Source organism: Parus major, chromosome 4, assembly GCF_001522545.3.
Source record: "Parus major isolate Abel chromosome 4, Parus_major1.1, whole genome shotgun sequence".
Lineage (NCBI taxonomy): Eukaryota > Metazoa > Chordata > Aves > Passeriformes > Paridae > Parus > Parus major.
The window spans coordinates 43,847,617-43,869,058 of record NC_031771.1 but is presented as its reverse complement, the minus strand read 5'-3'; the positions used below and the strand labels follow the sequence as shown (position 1 = coordinate 43,869,058).

At 39.2% G+C, this 21,442-nt stretch overlaps 1 protein-coding gene across 11 annotated transcripts in view; it reads left to right on the top strand.

Annotated features, from left to right (window-relative positions):
* Positions 1 to 21,442, top strand: part of GABRB1 (gamma-aminobutyric acid type A receptor subunit beta1) — a 120,617-nt gene that overhangs the window by 79,221 nt on the left and 19,954 nt on the right. For all 11 annotated transcript variants that reach the window (XR_001520966.2, XR_001520967.2, XM_015624489.3 and 8 more), the window contains one exon: positions 6,575 to 6,657. Coding sequence is in view for 9 of the 11 variants with exons in the window: in XM_015624489.3 (XP_015479975.1) it covers positions 6,575 to 6,657 (83 nt within the window). In the remaining 2 variants the exon portion in view is untranslated. The remainder of the gene's footprint in view (positions 1 to 6,574; positions 6,658 to 21,442) is intronic.

The window sequence follows — 21,442 nt, the reverse complement described above, 5'->3', positions numbered from 1 at the left end:
GTTCTTAGGCAGTATTGTCCTATAGATCACAGCACCATTATCGAAGGGTGCTGCATCTGAAAGCCTTCATCACAGAACCCATAAGCTTCAAGTGCTACAAGAGATTTCTGACCCTGGAATATTTAACAGATCAGCAGTGACCTTTTCCAGTAAACAACCCTTCATCATTCAAGCAAACAAATGAACCAACAACAAAAAACAGCAAAGGAAGTAAATACAAGGAGCTGGGGGAGGGGTGGGAAGAATAAACAGCAAATGAATAACAGGTTTCAAATTCACAGTCAGTTCAGTCCAGCAGAAGAGCATTTGACCATTGCATAGCCTTGTAGGCACAAAACAGATGTGATAAACTAGTGCCTGGGTCATGTTAAAGAATGCTAATTGAAGCAAACTGAAGTGACCACAACAGCAAGACTAGACACATGCTTACTCCAATTAACACATCCCACATCAGAACCAGTAACTGTTTGGGTGTTAAACCAAACCATTCTTTCTCTCCTGGGTGAATGTCACACAGTGCTCAGTGGTTTGCCCCTGCCTGAATGTATACCACAGGATTAGGCTCTGCTGCTGAGATAGACAAGGAACATTCTTTAAGAATAGTTTTGACTCTTGCAGGCACCTTACCAGCAATGAGCTGACCATGGCAATTCACTGGTGGTGAATATTCCCACTGGCATGGGAATAACTTAACAAAATCCATTGTGTAGGAGGACTGCCTTCATCAGTTCTCCATCACTACTTTCTTCTGATATGGTGCTATTTAACTGTCTTTAGAGCAAACACTGAGCCCAACTGATGAACTGATTCAAGAATAGTCAATTCAGGCAAATTCTGCCTCATTTCTCTTGGCAGCTGGTGAGGTGATATAACCTGGGGGAATTAAGGATGGGATAAGGAGTGTCTCAGAGGACCTACAGGACAACATGGCAGCCCAGGCAGACAGCTCAGTAGCTTTTGGGGAGAACATATGTGAATGGAAAGAGCAGTCATGTTTTCATTAAGTTGTTCTTTAACATTCTTATTTCAAGCCAATGCAGTTGATTGATTTGACACCCTACAGATTTACTTTTCATGCCTGTCTTTTGCTTGAAAACAGACATTTTTATTTACACCTCAGAAAAAAATGAATATTCCTCCTCTACATTTGACAAGTCTATTCACTCTCAGGAATGTTACTAGCTACACAGGGAAAGACAAACCCAGAATGAGTCCTCCAGGTCTCAGCATAAATTTGTGACCCTTACTATGCTACAGCACTAGTCAGTGCTACTAGTTATTCCTTCTTCTAGTTCTTTTCAGTTTGTTGTGGTTTTGTTGGGAGGTGTTGTCACTGACCACTGCAGCTCTTTTTGTCTTTAAAGCAAAATGATTCAGCCCTTGAAAGACACTGCAAAATTTCACCATGTGTTCTTTTCTGGTTGCAGTTATACTATCTCAAGACCTTGATACCCATGGCAACCAACGCTATGGCAGAGCTGCTCACGTTTCATTCAAGGTTCAATGGGCAGCTAAAGGGACAAAGATGAAGGAGAGGCAAATCAAGCAAACTCACAAATTCAGGGTATTGATAAAATACAATAGAATGTCCTTAGTATGACCCATTTTTCCCTGCCCAGTCTTTGTGTGACTTGAGTGTAACAGGTCACTTTACCCAATATTATAAAGGTTTTTGGTATTTATCTTTATACACCTTCCTCAAGGTCCTTTTTATTTTGCACCTATGGTCAAGCACTCCAGCTGTGCATGGAAATTTATGGTGTCAGCAGGTACAACTGTAAACCTTGTACATGGCCTGGACAGAGAAAAAATTTGCAGATTAAATGTACATTTTTTTCTGCCTTCCTCTATTCCTTCAGTAACTCTCCATACAAGACACCCCCACACAAACATCAAGATTCTTCCAGGTTTCAGAAAAATTCAACGAGTTACACCAGGGATATGGATCTTGATTCTGATGTTCCTAGGGGACTAAGTTCCCTGATACCAGTGAAGTTAAATTAACACTGATTTAATAAAAGCCATATTTTTTACCTGGAATATGAAAGTCTACTTCCAGCATGTAGTAGAGCCCTAGCACTGCAGTGGTTAAGAGAAGCATGATTATTCTTTATGTGATTTGAAGATTTTATTTAGATTTTAAGGAAAAAATTAGTCCATCCCAGTTCATATCATCATGCACATTTATAATTTATGTTCTGTTGACTGACAGAAAAAGAACAAACATATTAAAATTTGATACCTGACCTCCAAATGAAGGAAACACTTTACAATAGAATTTGCATTGTTTAGCTCTCATCATCTTCACATTTAATTATTATTGCTGTCTTAAATATTGTGTCTATTTCTTTCTTCTAAGAATTGAGGATCAGATTTGTGACAGCATATTGAGCAAATTATCTAAATACTGAACCATAAATCCACTTCCTGTATTCATTCTGAACTTACTTAAACTGTTCATTGATGATTTAACTCAAAATACTAAGCTTTAACATTTGTTTCTACAAAACCTGCTGCTCCACAGGGAAATCTCTGACAGTATTACTTGAGGAAGTCAGTTTTGCAAATAATGGGCAGCAGTGAGTTTTTTTCATATAATTTTATTTTTGGCAAAAAATAACTTGACTATACAGTAAGAATATGATATTCAGAGAGTAAGGCATCAAAGTAAAAGCTAAGCAATGGATCAAATAACTTGAACCCCAAGTCACAATTTCAAAAAATTGAACCAGTTGATTTTGCTTTTATGCAAATACTATTTATCTTGCCTGTTGGCAGTTCAGACTTCATTCCATCGCAGAATGTCTGAGTACTGACATGAGTAAAATTAAGTAGCATAATGAAATACCTTCACCTAGCTTCTTGTCTTCTTTGCATAATCCCATTTTTAGCATTTGTATCCAAATGATTCTAAAGAATGTAAAGACAGTAGAATAAAAGACACTGTACAAACAAAATAAATTATCCCCAACACCTGAACTTAAAGTGTATTTTAAGAATGGAAAGCCTGGAAGAAACATATCCTACTTTAAGATATAAATAGTTCTGCTTCTAGTGTAGGATTAATCCTCCACTTATGATGTTCTGCCATTGCCACAAACTGCTTGTGCCAAAGGCCTTTCAGGTCTAATCCTCTTGAACACAGATTTATTGCAGCTTTTCCCTATCTTCAGAGTATTGCTATCTCCTTCCTGCCATTACACCCCTGTATTCTGCATTTGAATGTCTATTTTTAAGCTTCTGGTGCATGTGCAAGCCATCAGTTACTCTCTCCACCCAGAGAGAGTGCAACCACTAACAGGTCTGGGATTTATTTACTCTATTTATAATAAAATATTTGGGTTTTTTTTCATCAAGACAACAATTACTATGATTGCATCTGGGCTTAATTTATCTGCTTAAATAAGTTTTGTGGTTATCCAGAGCACAATGCCATTAACAATTTTACACTGGACAATTTTAGCTGTGCTCTATGAAGAGTGAGAAACATGCTTCAAAGGCAGATTTATGAACTTCAGGTAACGAAGGTTGCTGAGTCCTGAAGCACTCCTGCAATTACACGTAGCTATTTTCAAGGAAACCTGAGATTCCCAAAACAGTTTAACACCTCCATATTGTGTTGGCAGGCTGGTGAAGACTATAATACAGTTGTCAGAATCACAAATAAACTAGATATGTAAGGGGAAAAGATTATGTAGAAAATTTAAATTTCAGTTAAAAACAATTGCATTAATTACTACTGCACTATCAATTTGCATTGATGATATAAAAACCAGCTAACTGCTGCTGCTTATGTAACTTGTGTAAAATATGCAAAACTGCAGAAGTCAGTAGTACAGATACCATGCCATTAGGAGTACCTGCTTGCTCAAACTCTGATTATCACAAACAATTGGTTAGGATGACTCAAAATCTCTGTCAAATGTATTAGCAAAAGCAGGTTTAATATAAACTTGTACAACTTCACAAAGTGCTGTGGAAAGGTTTACTCTGTTACTTACTGCACAGATGGAGCATACAAATGAAAATCAGATTAGAATCAGTTTAGAATGACTTGCACAGAGACCAGGAAGAAAAAAGTGTGCATTAAGAGGATGCATGACTTATTTTAGATCCAGGATGGCATCCATTCTACACTTGCTATAGTGTGTTTCAACGACTTCACACACAAACACCTACAGACACAATGTCTAAATAAATTTACAAAGATATACCTGTAAAAATTACCCTCAAATCCAAAGAAATACTAATGTTAAATGCCTTGTCATTTCCCTGTGGGTGAGACTTGAGCCTTGAGGAGGGAGTGGGGGTGTCAGTGCAGGTCCCACCTTGAGTTTTCAGTGACAGTCCTGCAAGTATTGCAAAGCTCTGAGAGGTGTCCCTCTAATAGAGAGTGCATCCACTGCAGTCCAGAAGAGCTCAAAGGGCATCTCTTAGACCAGCTGCTTAGAGGGTCACAAAATGCTTGGCTTTAGTCATTAGTGAGTTTCTATCTTGGCTGTAATCCAAGCTGGTAATTACTGGAGTTCTTAAAAAGGTCAGTAATGGTACTGTTCCACTCAGGATACAATTCAGGTAAATAATGTCCCAAGGCTGTCAGAGGATGACTGATTATCTCTTGTTCCCCTCCTTGGGGAGGCAGCAGAAGTCCCTGGTACAGAGAGTGCCACCCCCACCTTAGCCACACAAGAATTTCTGGCGCAGTCAAAGTACACTTCACCACTCAACTCATTGCTCAAAAGCCAAAGCCCAGTGGGAGTTCCTGAGATCACAGAGCGGCCTGAGGAGGTAGCAGGGGGAGTGCTACCTCACCACAGTGGTTTAGAGAACACTCTGGTTGATACAGATGAACTAAATTACCATAAAGGCTGATTTATTAATTGGGAACAAAACATTTCCCTATGAAACCTTCATTAAAAAGCATTTAACTGTGACTAATGTTAGTATATTGTTAGGTGTGATCTTAAGCGTTATTAAGCAGGTGTCTGACAAATGAGTGTCATCTCAGTGCCTGTCAGTAAGGGATAATTGGTACAAGGCTAATCTAAATGAGGTCCTACCACAGCTGAAGACCTTTTTTATGGCAAGTGCATTTTTATGGCAAATGCATGTTAAGACACATGCATTTCTATTTAATGTGACAAAATCAGCCTGTAAAAAAAGTGTAAGTAGTTTAATGGACTGGTTCTTATTACAGCCCTTGCTAGATATTCCTTATACTAGTTATGACAGATGGATTTTGTAGACTTAGGAAATTTTGAGGCATGTCACACTAATAAAGTATGTGGCATTTTTTCCCTTTTAAATTCTGTCAGTTCAGTGACAGCAAGGATTACTACCCCAATGCAGCATGTAAGTGTGCTTGACTTTCAGCACATCAAAAGTAAAATCTTAAAATGTGTTCCTGGTATTCATTAACATGGAACTGGAACAACAGGACCAAAACCAGATCAAGAAAAGAGGTTATCTGCCTTTATGTGGTATAAATCATTGGAGAGGGAAGGAGAGAAACCAATAAAATTAGAATCCAAGTTTGCCCATTCACAACTTCAGAAGTTTTATAATCATTTAAGAACCCATCTATCACAAAAAAAAACCCAAACAAAAAAAAAAAACAACCAACAAACAGAAAAAAAAGCAAATAAAGGTGATAATTCATTTTGTGAGTTTGGAAATACTGATCTAATTGTCTTCCTCAAAGAGAGATTTAAAATTTGACCCCAGTCCTCATGAAGTCATTTAACCCTTCTCCCACACAGTCACAGACTTATCAGCAAATATTTTCTCAGATGTTCTTGTGATTTATTGTCTAACAAGGGAGAAGAATTACCTTACAAAAACTCTAAGGCTATGGAGAATACCTTTAGGGACCAAATGTCAACTCACATGCCCTCTAGAAGAAATAAGGATTTGAAACATCCAACCTGCAATCATAGTTACTTTCAATGTTCATGAAGTAACCACTGTATGATGTTATATTTTACCAGTGTTTGATTGCCTTATGCCATTTTTAAGAGGTGATGTACAATTATCATAGTTAACGATAAACTGATTATGAAAGCATGAAAAAATGAATAAGGTATTATCAGGTATTCCACACCATGGATGAAAATGCACATGCCCATCAGACAAAATTAAAACAGCAGCAAATTACAACAAAATGGAAAAGAAATATATCAGCAGTATGATTTATAAATAAAACAATTTGCTAAGCAATTTGAAGATGTCTCAATTAAGAACATTTAAAAAAAGATGTGCATGTAGAAATCTCACTGAATGTTCTTCAAAACACTATACAATTTTACACATACACTTTTGAGTCAAAATCCTTCTCTGCAATATTCAGCATACAGTCTTACGCTTTATGCTGTAACCAGTATACTGTGCTGCATAAATTAATCATGCTTTACAAGCTCTATAAAGACTGCATGCCAGGAATCCAAGTGCATACCATTCTGTATTTAAACAAACAGAAAACCCATTATAGAAAATCTTGCCATCTCAAACAAGTATGTTTGAGAGATGGCAAATGTGTTTTCAAGTCTCATTATTTTTTTTCACCCTCCTCTTACAGGATCACAACAACAGCTGCTTGCATGATGGATCTACGCAGATATCCTCTGGATGAACAAAACTGCACACTAGAAATTGAAAGTTGTAAGTTACTGGAGGGAAAGGGTTGGCCAAACGGCAGCTGAGAATAAACAGCATTCACAGGCTAGGCAAAACAGGAGCAAGTTGTTCAAATACTATGAGTTCAGTTAGCTTGCACACTGAACATACTAAATTTATTTCTGTAATACACAAGTCAAAATGTGTTTCATTCACAATAATGGTTGATCCAAGCTTGTATGATGTGTTTCAAAATCTCTTGTCAAGGAAGGGAGGAGGTATTTATTGAAGATTAGCTCAGAGGACAGCAATCAAGTACTGTCTATCTTCAGTGCCTAGTCACTGCTGAACCTGAATTAATTACTTCACCTGAGCACATTCATCTCTAACATCAAGATTGACATCCGTCCCACGTGGTGGTGGCAGGATTGATCAATTGCTGTTACCAAATCACTTGGAGGTTATGAAAGGGAAATAACTTGATCCTTCAGCACCAAGGTTAATGACAGCTTTGTCATTGTCTTCCATGAGCATAGGAACACGGCATGCACTTAAAAATTTTTGTTACTGTCTCTTCATATTTTATGATGGTGGCTGTTAGAGAAATGCCTGTGAAGGTTTTTGAAAAGAATCTTTATTATGCTGGCCATGTAGCTTCCCTTTCCAGTGTTTCCCACTCTACTGATCTCCCCAGTCCCTTTCTGCTAGTTCAAAACTAGGTCCAAGTGTCACAACCCACCACTTTACAGGACCTAAGAAGCTCCTTGTTAAGATGCATGGTTGTCTTCCCATACTTGGGCTTTGCAGTCCCCTGGCACAAAATAGTTTTCTTGCTTGCTCCTGATTGGCTCATCTTCTGGCTTAAACTTCTTAAGGCATGTAATGGATGCTTTTGGAGAATGAGTCAAATCTTGATTTTGAAGGTACAGTGCATAACACTTCTCCTCAGTAACTTTTACACCTGATTAGCAAAGGAAACAGCTATCTATACAATAGCACAGCGACCAAAATGAGTGATGATAGTGAAGCTGCCTTCATATTGAACACATATCTAGTTTATTTGTTGGGACATAGTTGATTGGAAGTCCCCAGATCAGTCATGACTAAAGATGATGAAAGCATGAAAGCATTTATCAGCTAGCATATATCAGCCCAAGTAATGAAACTAGACTGACACTTTACTGGTTAATGCCTCTTTCTTTACAAGCTTTCATATAAATGAAGCTTTGTAGGGATAAATGTTCGGTGAGAATGGATTTAATACTACCACTGAGACCTCATCAAGAATCAAAATTAGCATCAGATGGAATAAGCAATTAAAATGCTAACACAATCAGGGATGAGAGAATGCCGTGTCACTCATGCGGCCAATCACACATGCCCAAAAGAAGATTGCTTTTCAGACCTTTTGAACATTTGTATAAATAATTCATGACTCCAGAGATACATATGTTGATATGTTAAGACTTGTTGAGCTGATCACAGTTTGCAACAGGTCAAAATTGGAGAGTGAATTACTTCTCGTGAGTATTTAAGTCAGTTCTACTAACAACTGAATGGTTTTCCAAAACCATAGATGTGTTTACCTGCTGCTGGAAGCCCACAAGCAGTAGATGTGTCAGGGGCACTGGTGTCTTTGACAACTGTCCACCTAAAATATACCTTTCAATGAACAGTTCTTCTCATCTGCATGTCCAAAACTCTTGAAAATATTGATCATAGTCTTGGGGTGCCCTAAACCAGGACATCATATTTGGAAGAACAGAGTTCTGAAGGGCAAGCTGCCTGCTTCTTTCTTAAGCATTTGAGTACAAATGCCAAACAAACAAACAAAAAAACAACAGAAAAAAGCAAATGAAGGTGATAACTCATTTTGTGAGTTTGGAAATACTGATCTAATTGTCTTTCTCAAAGAGAGATTTAAAATTTGACCCCAATCCTCATGAAGTCATGTAATCTTCCTCCCACACAGTCACAGACCTATCAGCAAATATTTTCTCTTTTACTAAAGTAATTTGTATTAATTAACAAAAAATTTGTCCAGAATAATCTGCACTCAGTAGTACTCACTAATCCCCTTGAGAGCAATGAGGGGACAGAATGGAAAAGGGTGGATAAAGAGGTGATAACCATGACCACAGCTTCTCTGCTCATACCATGTGTATTAGGCATGTGGCATTTGCTTCCATGACAGAGCCAGTTTATAAGACTCCCACCCTCAAGTTCTCCTTCGAGCTCCTGCATCACCCTTCAACAACTGAGCTTCTGTTCTGTTTCTATTGTGCCAGTATATGAATGTTCACAGAGCTAGGTTGAAAATTAAACTGTTAATAATTTTTTGGTTTAAAAAATGTCTCTTTGGTAGAAAGGCTTCTCCACGACAATTTTGGGACAGACAGGAATTCAATAAACCCCAGGACAGAAAAACCTTAAGTTAAAGGGCCAGGGAAGGTGGTGCTGTAGTCACTAAACAAGTCTGTAAATCACTAAGCAAGTCTATGCAATAGCAAGCAGCATTTCTCACCACTAGACAGATGCTGTGCAGTATGTGCACTGTCAAACCATTTTCAAAGCACTGGAAAGAGGGCTTGTTATGTACAGTTATATGGTTTAACCCATGTGCCACCAGCTTCACAGTACGGTTGTACTGTAAAAGCTGCAGGACTTCCTTCATTCCTAAAGGTTGACAGGCAGGTGGCTTCTCAGAGAGTCCCAGGGTGCTTCCCCATTTCTAAAACAAGCAAGCAGGAGACACATTTTCCCCTCCATGAACTGAATGATCCCCAGTGCATCCACAACAGCTGTGCAGCTGTGCAGCATTGCAACAGAGCACCAATGCTGAAGCCCACACAACCTGGCTCTCTGCTTAGTTCCCATGAGTTTTTCAGGGTGACTTATTCCTGTGGCAGAAGGAACATGTTCCATAGTAACCAGGATGTCCCACAGACTAATTTTCCAAAGAATAGATGAACGTTGCACTACTTGTGAGCAGAAAGGCAGTGGGTCATTTCACCTCATAGGGATTCTGCAGTAATTTGCCAAAGACAATCCCTGAAAATCTGAAGTGGTAAGAATTGTACCTTAATAATACTTAAGAGTGAGTAATTTCAGGCATTGGAAATAGCAGAAAACAGCTGTGTAACACAGGAATGGAAAAGAAAACAAGGAACCAAACGCTGCACTATTATCAAACCTTTCCAGCAGCACAGCAGAGGCATGGATAATGCATGCCTATACTGAGCCAGCAGATTATTTTCATTAAAAAATTGCATTTCCAGCTTTTGTTAAGCTATTTTACAGGACTGCAGAAGCTATATATGCATGGCTGACAATGAGTGAAATGTATACATTTAGGAGGGGAGCATTTTGGCTGCACATGTTCCTTCACACACATTTTTCACAGCTTTACCCAACCAGTTCATCTTATTCCAAATTCTGCAGTGGAAGATGGGGAGACCATATCAGACATTTTGCTCCTGTTCCAATGCCTAATACTATGATGGCCACTGGAAACTTCTGTGTGCAGAATCATGGGATTTTATAACTGGAACTGCTTCATCAGCGGAGCTGTGATCTGTAACAATCCATTTCTCACAGATTAGCATATACTGGGAAAGCGGAGACTTAATACTTGGCTGGAGGTTACACAGACACAGACTGCTTGGCACTCTCACATGAGCTCTGATGGATGTTAGCTTGGCAATTTAAGATGTTAAATCCCCCAGCTGTTAGTTCTGCTGTATCAGGTAGCCTTTGGCAAGGGCTACAACTGCTATGGCAGTTCAGAACCCAGTGCCTTGGCACAAGTCCACTGTTCCTGGCAGCAGCCACAACAGGCTCTGTACTGGCATGGGTGCAGACACACAGCTGATAAAGGAGCAAGCAGAAGGAGGAGGAAAACCAGGGACAGTAGCATCAAAATTATATGACCCAGAGATTGCCTGTCAGATTTCTGACTGCATACAGCTGCCCCACTCTAGCATCCTTCTTTAGAAGTGCTACCATCACTGCACTACCTAGAGGGCAAGACAGAATACTGTTAATATTTTAATAATCTTTGTCCCTCTAAGATTGCCAGTATCACAGTAACAGCAGGATCTTGTGGACTAAGCTTGCACCTGGCTTTCACTCGTCAGAAAAAAATGTGTGCTGACAGCATCACTCTTACAATAAATTAAATCCCCATTGGGGGTTTAACTTACAGCATCTCACAAACTTCCGTGAAATGCATGTCGTTGTCACAGGAGAGGGAAAGCCCAGCTGTGCTCCAGTTTGGCAAAGTTATTTACTTTTTGGCAAACTACTACATGTTTTTCAAGTCTGAGCCGATTATCAAAACTGTCCTTTTGGACTCAAAAAACTGTGTCTCTATGACAACAGTTAATGCTGCAGCATGATTCAGGGATCAACACTGCAACACTGAATTGTGCATTAGCCTTGTCAGCAGCACCCTTAGAAACCACTTGAATGGGTGAACTGAACAAGCCCACAGAAAGCTGAACAGAGATACTTGGGGAAAAGAGGGAGATTTATTCAGTTGCCTACAGTACAAAAAATGGCAATTCTGTATTGATTCCACTGTTTTTATGGCTGTCCCTTCTTCATATAGAAATAGATCTAACACTAAACATATGTAATGCTTCTATAAAAGTGCAACCAACTTAGAATGATATTACACTAAATCAATAAAATGCTCCACTTGAACCTCTACATAATTTGCTGCCAAAAAAAAAACAACAACTGAGTTCATATCTAAACATTCATTATCACCTTTCTTGGCACAGAACCATCTGATAGAATGAGGTTTGAACAGATTTATGACAGCTCTCTGCTTGACTCAAGATTGCATTGATCCAGAGTATGACTGCATTTGAACCAAGGATATAAGAACCTGCACCTCAAACAAATAGGGATATTTTTTTAGAGATGAAATACCTATCTTAAATCCAAGTTTCCCATACAGCTTTTCCTTTGCCTGTCTGCAGGCACCAGATATCTAGTAATTTATTCATGCCTGGCAATAAAAATTCACTAATGAATATTGCTGTTCTTGTACCTAAGGCAGCAAGAGCTTTGAGCTGGATCCACTTATGTATTTTCCCTAAAGTATCGAAAACCACTAAAAGGGCATCTGGTCTCATCCTGCTTCTCACCAAGCTTATCAAATTGGTTCCACAGAAAGCATAATTTCTCCCTTTTCAAAGGAGCTTGTTGCTCAGAGTATTCTAAAAGCCAGTTGCAAGGCCCCTTCCCAATTAAAATAAAAGTCTGGAAGAATGATGAACCCAATGTTTTTTTTAAGAGCTTCCATTTCTGATGTTCCTAAAGAAGGCAGCCCTCCAATCCAGTTGCTTAGGTTTTGCCACATGTGTAAATTAAAAGCTTCTCTCACTCACCCTCCTGCCAGATTGCCTCTGCTCTCCCATGAGACCTGTCAGCCGTAAACCTGTTCTCTGGAATGTTGCTTCCCATGGGCCCTGTGAACCCTGGCTAAAAAAAGCCCTCATTTTCTCCACTTTGACTTGTCTCTGGTTGTTACAGCATAACACTGGCAATAAAAACTCTCTTCTGTTTCTGGCCAATTCTAAAATACATGCTCAGCTTTAAATTTCTTCCAAGCTTGGTGGACTAAGATAAGAGAGAAAAGGGTTCCAAAACTCACATCATTCAAACATTCTGAGATGCAGTGCAAACTATCTGAATGAAGAAGGCAGAGGGGTTCCTGCCTGCCCATCTTCACTTCATGTGCCTGCTAGAAGTGATAGAATGTTCTTAGCATGTCATCCTATTGACAGTTTTCCCAACTCACCAGTGTGAAGATGGTTGTCCATCCATGCCTGCTGTACTCCCATTGCTGCATGTGCTAGGACATGCACAGATCACCTTATTTCACAAAAACTCTGCCCCTGGATCAAATGCCATATTCAAGCTCCTACCCACAAAGCCTAACAAAAGAACAGGCAACAGCAGGACACAGAAAAGCACATTTTATCACAGCATACTTACAAAACAAGCAAGACAGTACCATATGAAACACCCCAGCAAAAGTAGGAATAGAGATCAGCACAAAAGGCTGCCAAAGTTATCCCATATACTGCCCACTGGGGTAACAAAGTGACAGCTCTCTGGGCAATGTATTTTGCAATTTGAAGCTCACTTTATAATTTCTTAAGGCATTTTGATAATAGACCCTAGGTTACTCTATATACCCTATGCAGAATACACATACTGAGCTTGTATCATTGCAAATACACTCTCAGAAGGATTGCCCGTGGAGACTCTGCACGCACACAGCAATCTGTGGATCCACATTAACTTCTGACATGCCATCCTTCTGAGCTGCAGAGAACATGCTGGCAGCAAAACAAGAGAGGTTTTAAAGTTACAGCATGAGCATCCACAGCAGCCGATTTAAACATCACAGGAACAGAAAGACTAGCGCAGAGCTGTGAAGCTGAGCAAGTTGTTTTTTAGATACTTTGAGAGGCAGGTTCACAAATAGCTTGTTGATATTGAAACTGAGAAATTAGCCAAGTAGGACTGCATGTTTCCTTTTTTTTTTTTTTTTTATTTCACATCAAAAGTTAAAATATATTTTTGGCTCAGTTTATGTCATTCCTTACCACTCATCTTTTAAGTCAGCCACTGAACTAAAATAATTCATTCTTCACAGCACACTAGTGTTAAGCCACAGTGACTGCTCTGTTTCCACACTTTGGAAAGATTTCTTTCCCCAGAGGACTATAAATCAGTTATGTTACTTTCACAATGTATTTTTACACTGCACACAAATTTACAAGTTACTCAGATGCAGATAGTTTAGTCTATATGACTTTCCTATTTTATTTTTGAAAAGATGGATATCTTGTCTTTAAATGGATGCATAGATTTTAACAGCAAATATTTGATGTTCAACAATTCCAGAAAATGAGCATATGAAAATTAGCAAAGCTTAATATGTCTTAAGCACTTAATCACACAGAGGAATGCAGAGTTATTTTTTCTAACTGCCCTTCTTGTTTAGTGTCATCTCGGTAATCTCAGAGTACCAATATGCGACCCAGGGTGTCCCCCGGTGACCACAGAGGACAGGAAAGCTGGAGCTGAGTCACTAGCCAGCACAGCCTCATTAAGTCCAGATTTCAGCCTCTGAGACCCCTCAGGCCAGGTGAACAACAAAAGGAAAAGCTTAGCTTGCTTTAAAAAAAAATTAAGGATTCATATAGAGGAGGGGCTGACTTCTCCAGAAGCAGCTGTGCTCTTAGATGAGTATGTATTTCTGCAGTCAGAGCTGAAGAAAAAATAATCTCTGCACCTGGTAATATAACAATTTTTGAAGAGCTGGTATACTGTGCTTTGAGACAATACAGTTGTCCTAGAATATTACAACTATCAGTATAGTTTATATATATCATTGTCTTCTGCCAAGGTGTGAATTGCTGTATAAAAGCAAAAAAAACCCAGAACATTCTGGAAGATTCTGGTACTCATGGATTTGCTTTGGTTTTGGAAAATTAAGCCTTTCACCCAGTGTATCTGGGTATTTACAGATATTATATATATATCTTGAGAAATTATCTACTCAGTGCCTATCCCTTCTCTGTCTTGATCTATATGTATGGCTTCTTGACACTGCAGTAATACTAATAACAAAACACAGTACCTCAAATATCTGTGTGGGAAGATGGCTTATCTGACCTGGAACAATATTAATATGAAGTAGTTTTATTAAGTGAGCACTATACTCACATGCAAATCCTCTGGCCCTCAGGAAACTTCTCTGCAGAACAGAGAACACAATTGAGCCCTTCAGATAAAACTCTTAATGTTTCCTCCATTAGCTTTCTGCTACCACTTCTAACAACTTTATTTATTAATTCACCTTCCTCATAAACTCATAGCAACAAGCATTGAGTGCCAGAGTAGACTGTACAAAGAGGCATAGGTTGTTATGAGGAAACAACAGTGTGTGGAAAACTTCAAGAAGAACACGTTGAGCATTTCAGTTTTGTTTGCGGATATCATTCATACTGATACAATTTTTCATTTAATTTATATTTTCTGGAGATTGGCAGCCCTCAATTCATCAGGCTTCCATGGAAACAGCAGCACCAAGTTTCCCAGACTTCCAGCTCAGATCTCTCTAGCCATGAAGGAAACATCTGTGCAGAGAGGTGCACTGCACATTTGTCTCCCTCAGTCTTTCAAATACCTGTTACCTCTGGAGTGCAAGCCTGGTTTTTAAAAGGGACAACTGTCCATTAGCATGCAGATGGAAGCTGAAGTAGACAATGACTCATTTCACATGAGGCAGTGGACTCCAGTATCAAAGCTACATAGCCATAGTGCTGATGTCCAGGGAAATGGAAAGACTGCATGGTAACTCTAATTACAGGTCTAAGCTGTAATCTGTCTGATTGAAGCAGCACCTAAAGGTTACTAAATTGCTACCCAGTATTGCTATCTCTTCCTGCAACTTCCTGGTGAGGTGCAATTTTGGCTAATACTCTCAGTGACTTATCTCAAAATATGTGGCCAATCTTCTGAGTAATCTATTTCCATTCTTATTTTATATATATATATATTCTGTAAGGCACAATTTATATTCTATAGGCACAGTTACAGGCTGGTTAAGGAAGCAGTCCTTAGGAGATGAACTTGGGGTCTTTGGTTGATGGGAAGCTCAACATGACCTGGCAATGTGCACTCCCAGCCCAGGAAGCAAACAGCTTCCTGGGCTGCACCAAAAGCTGCATGTCCAGCAGGTTAAGGGATGTGGTTATGTCCCTCAAGTCTGATCTTGTGAGACCCCACCTGTAGTGCTGTATCCAGCCCTGGGGTCCTCAGCATAAGGAAGACATGGACCTGATGGAGTGAGTCCAGAAGAGGCCACCAAGAGGGACAGAGCACCTTTCCTATGAAGACAAACTGAGAGAGTTGGAGGTGTTCAGCCTGAAGGCAAGGAGACAAGGAAGACCTTAGAACATTGTCCAATACCAAAAGGGTGCCAGTAAAAGAGGTGGAGAGGGACTTTTTACAAGGGCATGTAATGACAAGGCAAGGGGTAATGGTTTCAAATTTAAATACAGTAGGTTTAGATTAGATATTGGGAACAAATTCTTTACTGTGAGGGTGGTGAGACACTGCCACAGGTGGCCCAGAGAAGGTGTGGATGCCCCATCCCTGGAAGCTTTCAAGACCAGATTGGATTGCACTTTGAGAAACCTGGTCTAGTGAAAAGTGTCCCTGCCCATGACAGGAGGGTTGGAACTTCCATTTCCTTCCAACTCAAACCTTTCTGTGCTTCCCTGGTTCTGTGATTCTGCAATCACTAAATTACCTATGGAGAGTTCTTCCTGAGGGAAAAAAAAAACCTGTTATTTAAACTTCCATCATTTCTTATCCAAACCACACAGACCATGACTGCATTATTTCTATTCACATTTAGGGTCAAAGGAACAGAACCTGTAATTCAAATACTTCACACACTTACTGTGGCCAGGAATATGTATCAACAAGGTAAGGCAGACAGGAAACTATTCAGCATCTTTTGATTATAAGACTTTGGATCTTCTCCCTCCATGGAGCACCTGCCCCTCTATTACACCTTATATTGTTCCACTAATGAGTGTGTGCTGCATGTCTGCCTTCTTCCACACAAAACTGCAGATACTAAGCAGAGATTGTACATTAACCACCCAAAAAGCCTGCTCCTTGACTTTAGCTTTTGCTTTTAGCCACAGAAACCCCCTACTCATTCTTTAGTGCTTGAGGAAAAGTGGCAATCATAGCAGGACCTCATACACCTTGATGTGCAGGGAGGCATTCATCTCCTTGGTGCAGGACTGCACTCCTCTCTGAACTCAGCCTGGTTCTGCCCAAGGGAACATGGTGGTTTTCAGGCAAGCAGTTTTTCTCAGCACAGTATATGAGTTCAGTAATGTGTAATTATTTTGGCAAAGTATGCACACAGAAAATGTGGACTATGTATACAATACGTGTGCATTGCCAAATTCCTCTGAATTATTCTTAATTTTGTCTGAATGGAAATTGTAATGCAGCTCAATTTAACTTTAAGTTGTTCATGAATTGAAAATTCAGCTACTTACACAGTCAGAATAGCGAGTGAGACCATGCTGGCAGCTAAATACCGAACAGCCATTCACTCAGTCCCCTCTTCCCCCAGGGGGGAGGAGAATCAGAAAGGAAAGGGCAGACCACCATGAAAACTTCATTCTCACTATTTATATAAAAAGCTCAAGTACAGTGGACTTATACTTGATTCCACATTTACCTCTCTGAAAAACTTTATGTACCTGTATTAAATAATTAAAATTTAAAACGGGTTTTTGTTGTCTCAGGTGGGAACACAATATTGCACAGAAATATGTGTACTTGTATAAGACATGCTGGCATAAGTAAAAAACATACAATGTCCTGATTCATCTCCAGTCTGAGTCCCGTGGAAAGTAGAGACCCTACTGCCTTAAAGAAAAGCAGATTTTGGCATGACACTGGAGCACCAACAAGATGGACCTGGATTTCAAATGCCTTTTTCACCAAGTACAACAGCTGTATCTAAAGTTGGGCAAGTCTGCCTGGTAACAAAATAAGAGCACTTAGAAGTAGATCTTAATTAGTCAAATGAAATAAGTGCTCAAGGGCAAGATGTGTTTACAATATGAGCAGACAAAACTGTGTACCATGCAATATTGACTGAACTAAATTAATTGCATGCTAAGCAGCTGAACCTCTGTTGCTAATGTTTACATAATGTGCTTATAAATAGTGTTGTTCCCTTTTTTTAACTTTGTAAAGCAACTCAAGTCAGAAAAAAAGCTTCTAGGATTACGGCTCAGACTCTCTTTGTCAGAGTCATCTATTGTACAGTAGCTCAAATGAGAAAAAAAGAGAAAGGAGGGAACTGATGGGGTTGAAAAGAGATTTGCATTGGACTTAAAATTCTACATAAAATATGCTCCAGACAGCACTGCAAGCAAGTTAGCTTAGTCAGGTTCGTGTGAAGGTGTGGAAGTGCTTTGAGATAGAAAACAAGGTGAAGAATTGCATGAGGCTTTCAGCAGATGGGAGATCTCCCTCAACATGTCGAGATCTTTCATCCTGAGTCTAGCACTCCTAGCCTGTGCTGCCAGGACTAGAGTAGAAACAATGTGTGGTCTGCATTTTGCTGCTCCTGAAAATGGATATTTTCTTCCTCCTTATCAAACCAGAGGGGAATAAAGGTTAGAAAAAAACAAAAGAAAGAGCTGGGGGAAAGCAAGCAAACCTCTCCAGAAGAGATCAGGAGCTTTGGTTCACCTTTCTGCTGGTTGAGATACATCTGGTAACCAGTAGAGTGTCCATTCAAAAGAATAAGAAAGGGAGAAGCAGAAAGATTAAAGCAGATTCAGGAAAAAGGCTTCTCAGAATGAAAGGAAGAGAAGATGGCTGGGATTTTTGACGCTACTGGAAAGAAACAAGTCCTCTCTTTCCAGCTCCAAGCTCTCAAGGACATTCTGGTACCACCAACAAGTGAAATGCAGGGCAAGGAGACTATTTGGGTTAACCTCCTCATGCAGAGCTGCTGCCCTAATCACTGTTGACTAGTCTTTAGACAAGAACATGACAGTGGGACTTCAGAACTTCAGTGGTTTCAACCTCACAAGAAAAGAGGATCCAGTCAAATGAGTAAGAAACGTTGAAGCGATTAAACAAAATTTTCCTCAGCATATGTAACCACCAAAGTAACTAAAGTGTCATCTTAAAACTTCATCCTTCAGAGCCACTCAAACTAACTTACAAGATGAGAAACTTGCTGAAAGTTTGTAGAAACTGACGTATGACATGTATCAGGGATGACCTGTTGATAGCAGTTGTGCACCTTGTACATATTACATGTACAATTACACAGGTGTCTGGGCTGCACAAGAGACACCAGTCGTGAGCACATACTGCTCGCCTGCTTTCTAAAAAAAATTTTAAAAAACAACCTATTATTGGAGGAAGGTTTTAGATGATAGGTCATCAAAACTATTCAAGTCCAAATTTTAATCATTGGCACTGCTCACTAAATATTTGTATATAAGGAACGTTGGAGACATCTTAACCTCTAAACTACTATGGGCATGCTGCTTATTACTACACAAAATGTGTGGGCATGAACAAGACTTTTTTAATCACAATTTGATTTACGGGAATTGCACAGAGATGTGCAGAGTCAGAGGCTCTTAACATCAGGCTGAAAGTCATCACTCCAGTGATGCGAGGAAAGTGTTGTAAAGGTGAAAGAAATGGGATGGGTAAGTCAGGCTGCATTGGAACATGTCAGACCTCTAACCGTTGTACTGTCTTAGATCAAATGTCTATCTTGCCCATCATCTTGTGTCTGAGAGTGGCCAGCAGAACATATCAATGAAGCTAGAACAGAGCCTAGGACACATGTGCTGATATTTCCTCAGTAAATACCACCAGTAAGTGTTCTGCACTTTGCTGTGTCCAGTTGGAAAAAGTATCATATTTAACAACCTGGATAGATTTTTATTCTGTGATTCATGGCAGGTTTTTAACAAGCATAAACTAAGGACACTAACACCAATTAGTGATTTCTGTAGTTTATCTGTATGCTGAATTTCCCTTAATTTCTTTCAAACTAGCCACTAGACATATGATTTGTTGCTTTCTTTGTCTGAAAGTCTGATGGTCTATAAATAATCATGTTCTCCAAGATCACCATATTAACTTAGGATCTTACAGAGTTTTTTTATCAGCCACCCTACCTCCAGGCTAAAGAACTGTGACTCACACAGGTCCTTTCTTCACTGGAATCAAGTGTGTCCTTCATTCTAGCCAATTTAGGATTGCTATTTTGGGCAAAGAAAGGAAACTGCATGAAACAGCACAATGTGAATTAGAATAGGGAAGTATAAGGAAATGCAAATAAAAAATTTTGCATTTGCTTCCCCTTCCTAATAATTCCTTAGTTTTATTTTTGTAACAGCTAATGAGAATTAAATTCTTACTAGTGACCAGGAAACAAAAATACCAGCATGCCTTACGGGAGGTACTCTTGCACATACTAATGTGTGTTTCTGATTGTTCATTGCATTATATTTATTTTTGCCTTTAAATTCCTTTGCCATCACTGGCATAATCCAGTAGAAGGAGCCAAATTAACTGGTAAGGCATTTTCAATACAAGTTTGACTACTTATCCAGAATCCTTCATTTCTCTCTGTTGAGACACAGTGATACAGAGAAGTCCTGCTGTGTTAGCCATTAAATAGATATTAAGCAAAACCAAACAATTTCTCTCCCACAGGAGTTTCAGGTTCGTATTAAGTCTCACTGGCAAAAAAATGATAACAAGTAGAACTGAACCAATATTAAAGGTACTTGCAGATTAAGGCAAGGTTATAATTCACTCTTTGAACTCGATTAGGATCTTGCAAGAGTGACTCTATGCTGTTAATAATGTTTATTTTCCTCTTCTAATGGATAGGAAGTTATGTCTTCAATTGGGATGGAACAGATTGCCCTACACATAAAATTTATTTTTATTTGAGAAACCTTCTTAAATAACTGACAACCTTTAGTACTCCAGCAGTCTAACCAAGTTTTCATTTATTGCTAAAGCTAACTCATGTCCCCAGAGTGGAAAAAAAAAGTACCTTACAGATGCAAAAACACACTCAAACAAAGGTGGCAGGAAGCCTTTTCAAGCAGTTCTATCACCTTAATGTTAACTAGTTACACTGATTTCCAAACACATCTTCAGAAGTGTGGAGCACCACTCACCTGTCAGGTTTAAGTTTAAATAGTACAATACATTTCCCAGTGTATGCACAGCCTTGGAGCCACGTGGAAGAAATGCACTATCTGCCTGTTTGAATACAATCATAGGAATAGTAACCAGAAAAATATAACACATTTAGCAACAAAGACTAAGTTGTTACGAAAGGCACAATCCGGGAGGAATGGAAGAAGGTTGGGGTACAGCCTTGTGTCCTTACCCAGGGCCAATTAATTTGTGCACATGGAATTGATGTCTTTTGAAAAGCCATGTTTAGATCCAAAGGAAGGGACCCAGCTGTTGGGTGTTTCAGAGCTACCTGCCCTGGAGAATCAGAAAAAACAGAAAAGGGATTCTGTTTGGACATCTCTGTTGAAGTGCTAATGACAGTGGAATCATGACTTGTATTTGTGAATTTAACACAGATCTTTATTTATCCCAGAGATATTTGAGAAGGTAAGTGCTGCAGTGTAAAATAGAACAGCCTGGTGACATCCCATACACTGTTAAACTCAGCTATATCACAATGTCAGCAACATTTCTAAAATATTCTTTCTGTGGACAAGAAGGTTTATACATAACCTATTTCTTGCCATGTGTGTATATGGTTACTTTTTAGATCTGTGGTACTTCTGATCAAGCATTCTCACTTGAAATCTCAGCTGCTGAGAGTAAAAAAAAGAAAAAAATGTTGGCAATTAAGTGCTGTATTTTCATTTCTAGACAATATTTTCTAGGAAGCAGAAGCTTTATATCTCGAGCTAGGCAATTAAATGTGTTTCTTAGTGATTTTGAAGATGGAAAAGAACCTAGCAAGGAGAAAAAATGCTTAAGTAGAACAAATATTTTTCAGGGACCATTATTAATTATACAACAAATAAATAAAATTTTAGCGGTCACTTATTATTTAGGTCAACAAAACCAGACGCAGAATTCCTGGGAAAACTGCTTGATTAAACGAGCTATTGTCAGCCCAGCAATGAGGCCATGGTCGCTCCAGAAGTATGGAGCAAACGCGTTCGGCTCCCCGCGCATTCCCCGC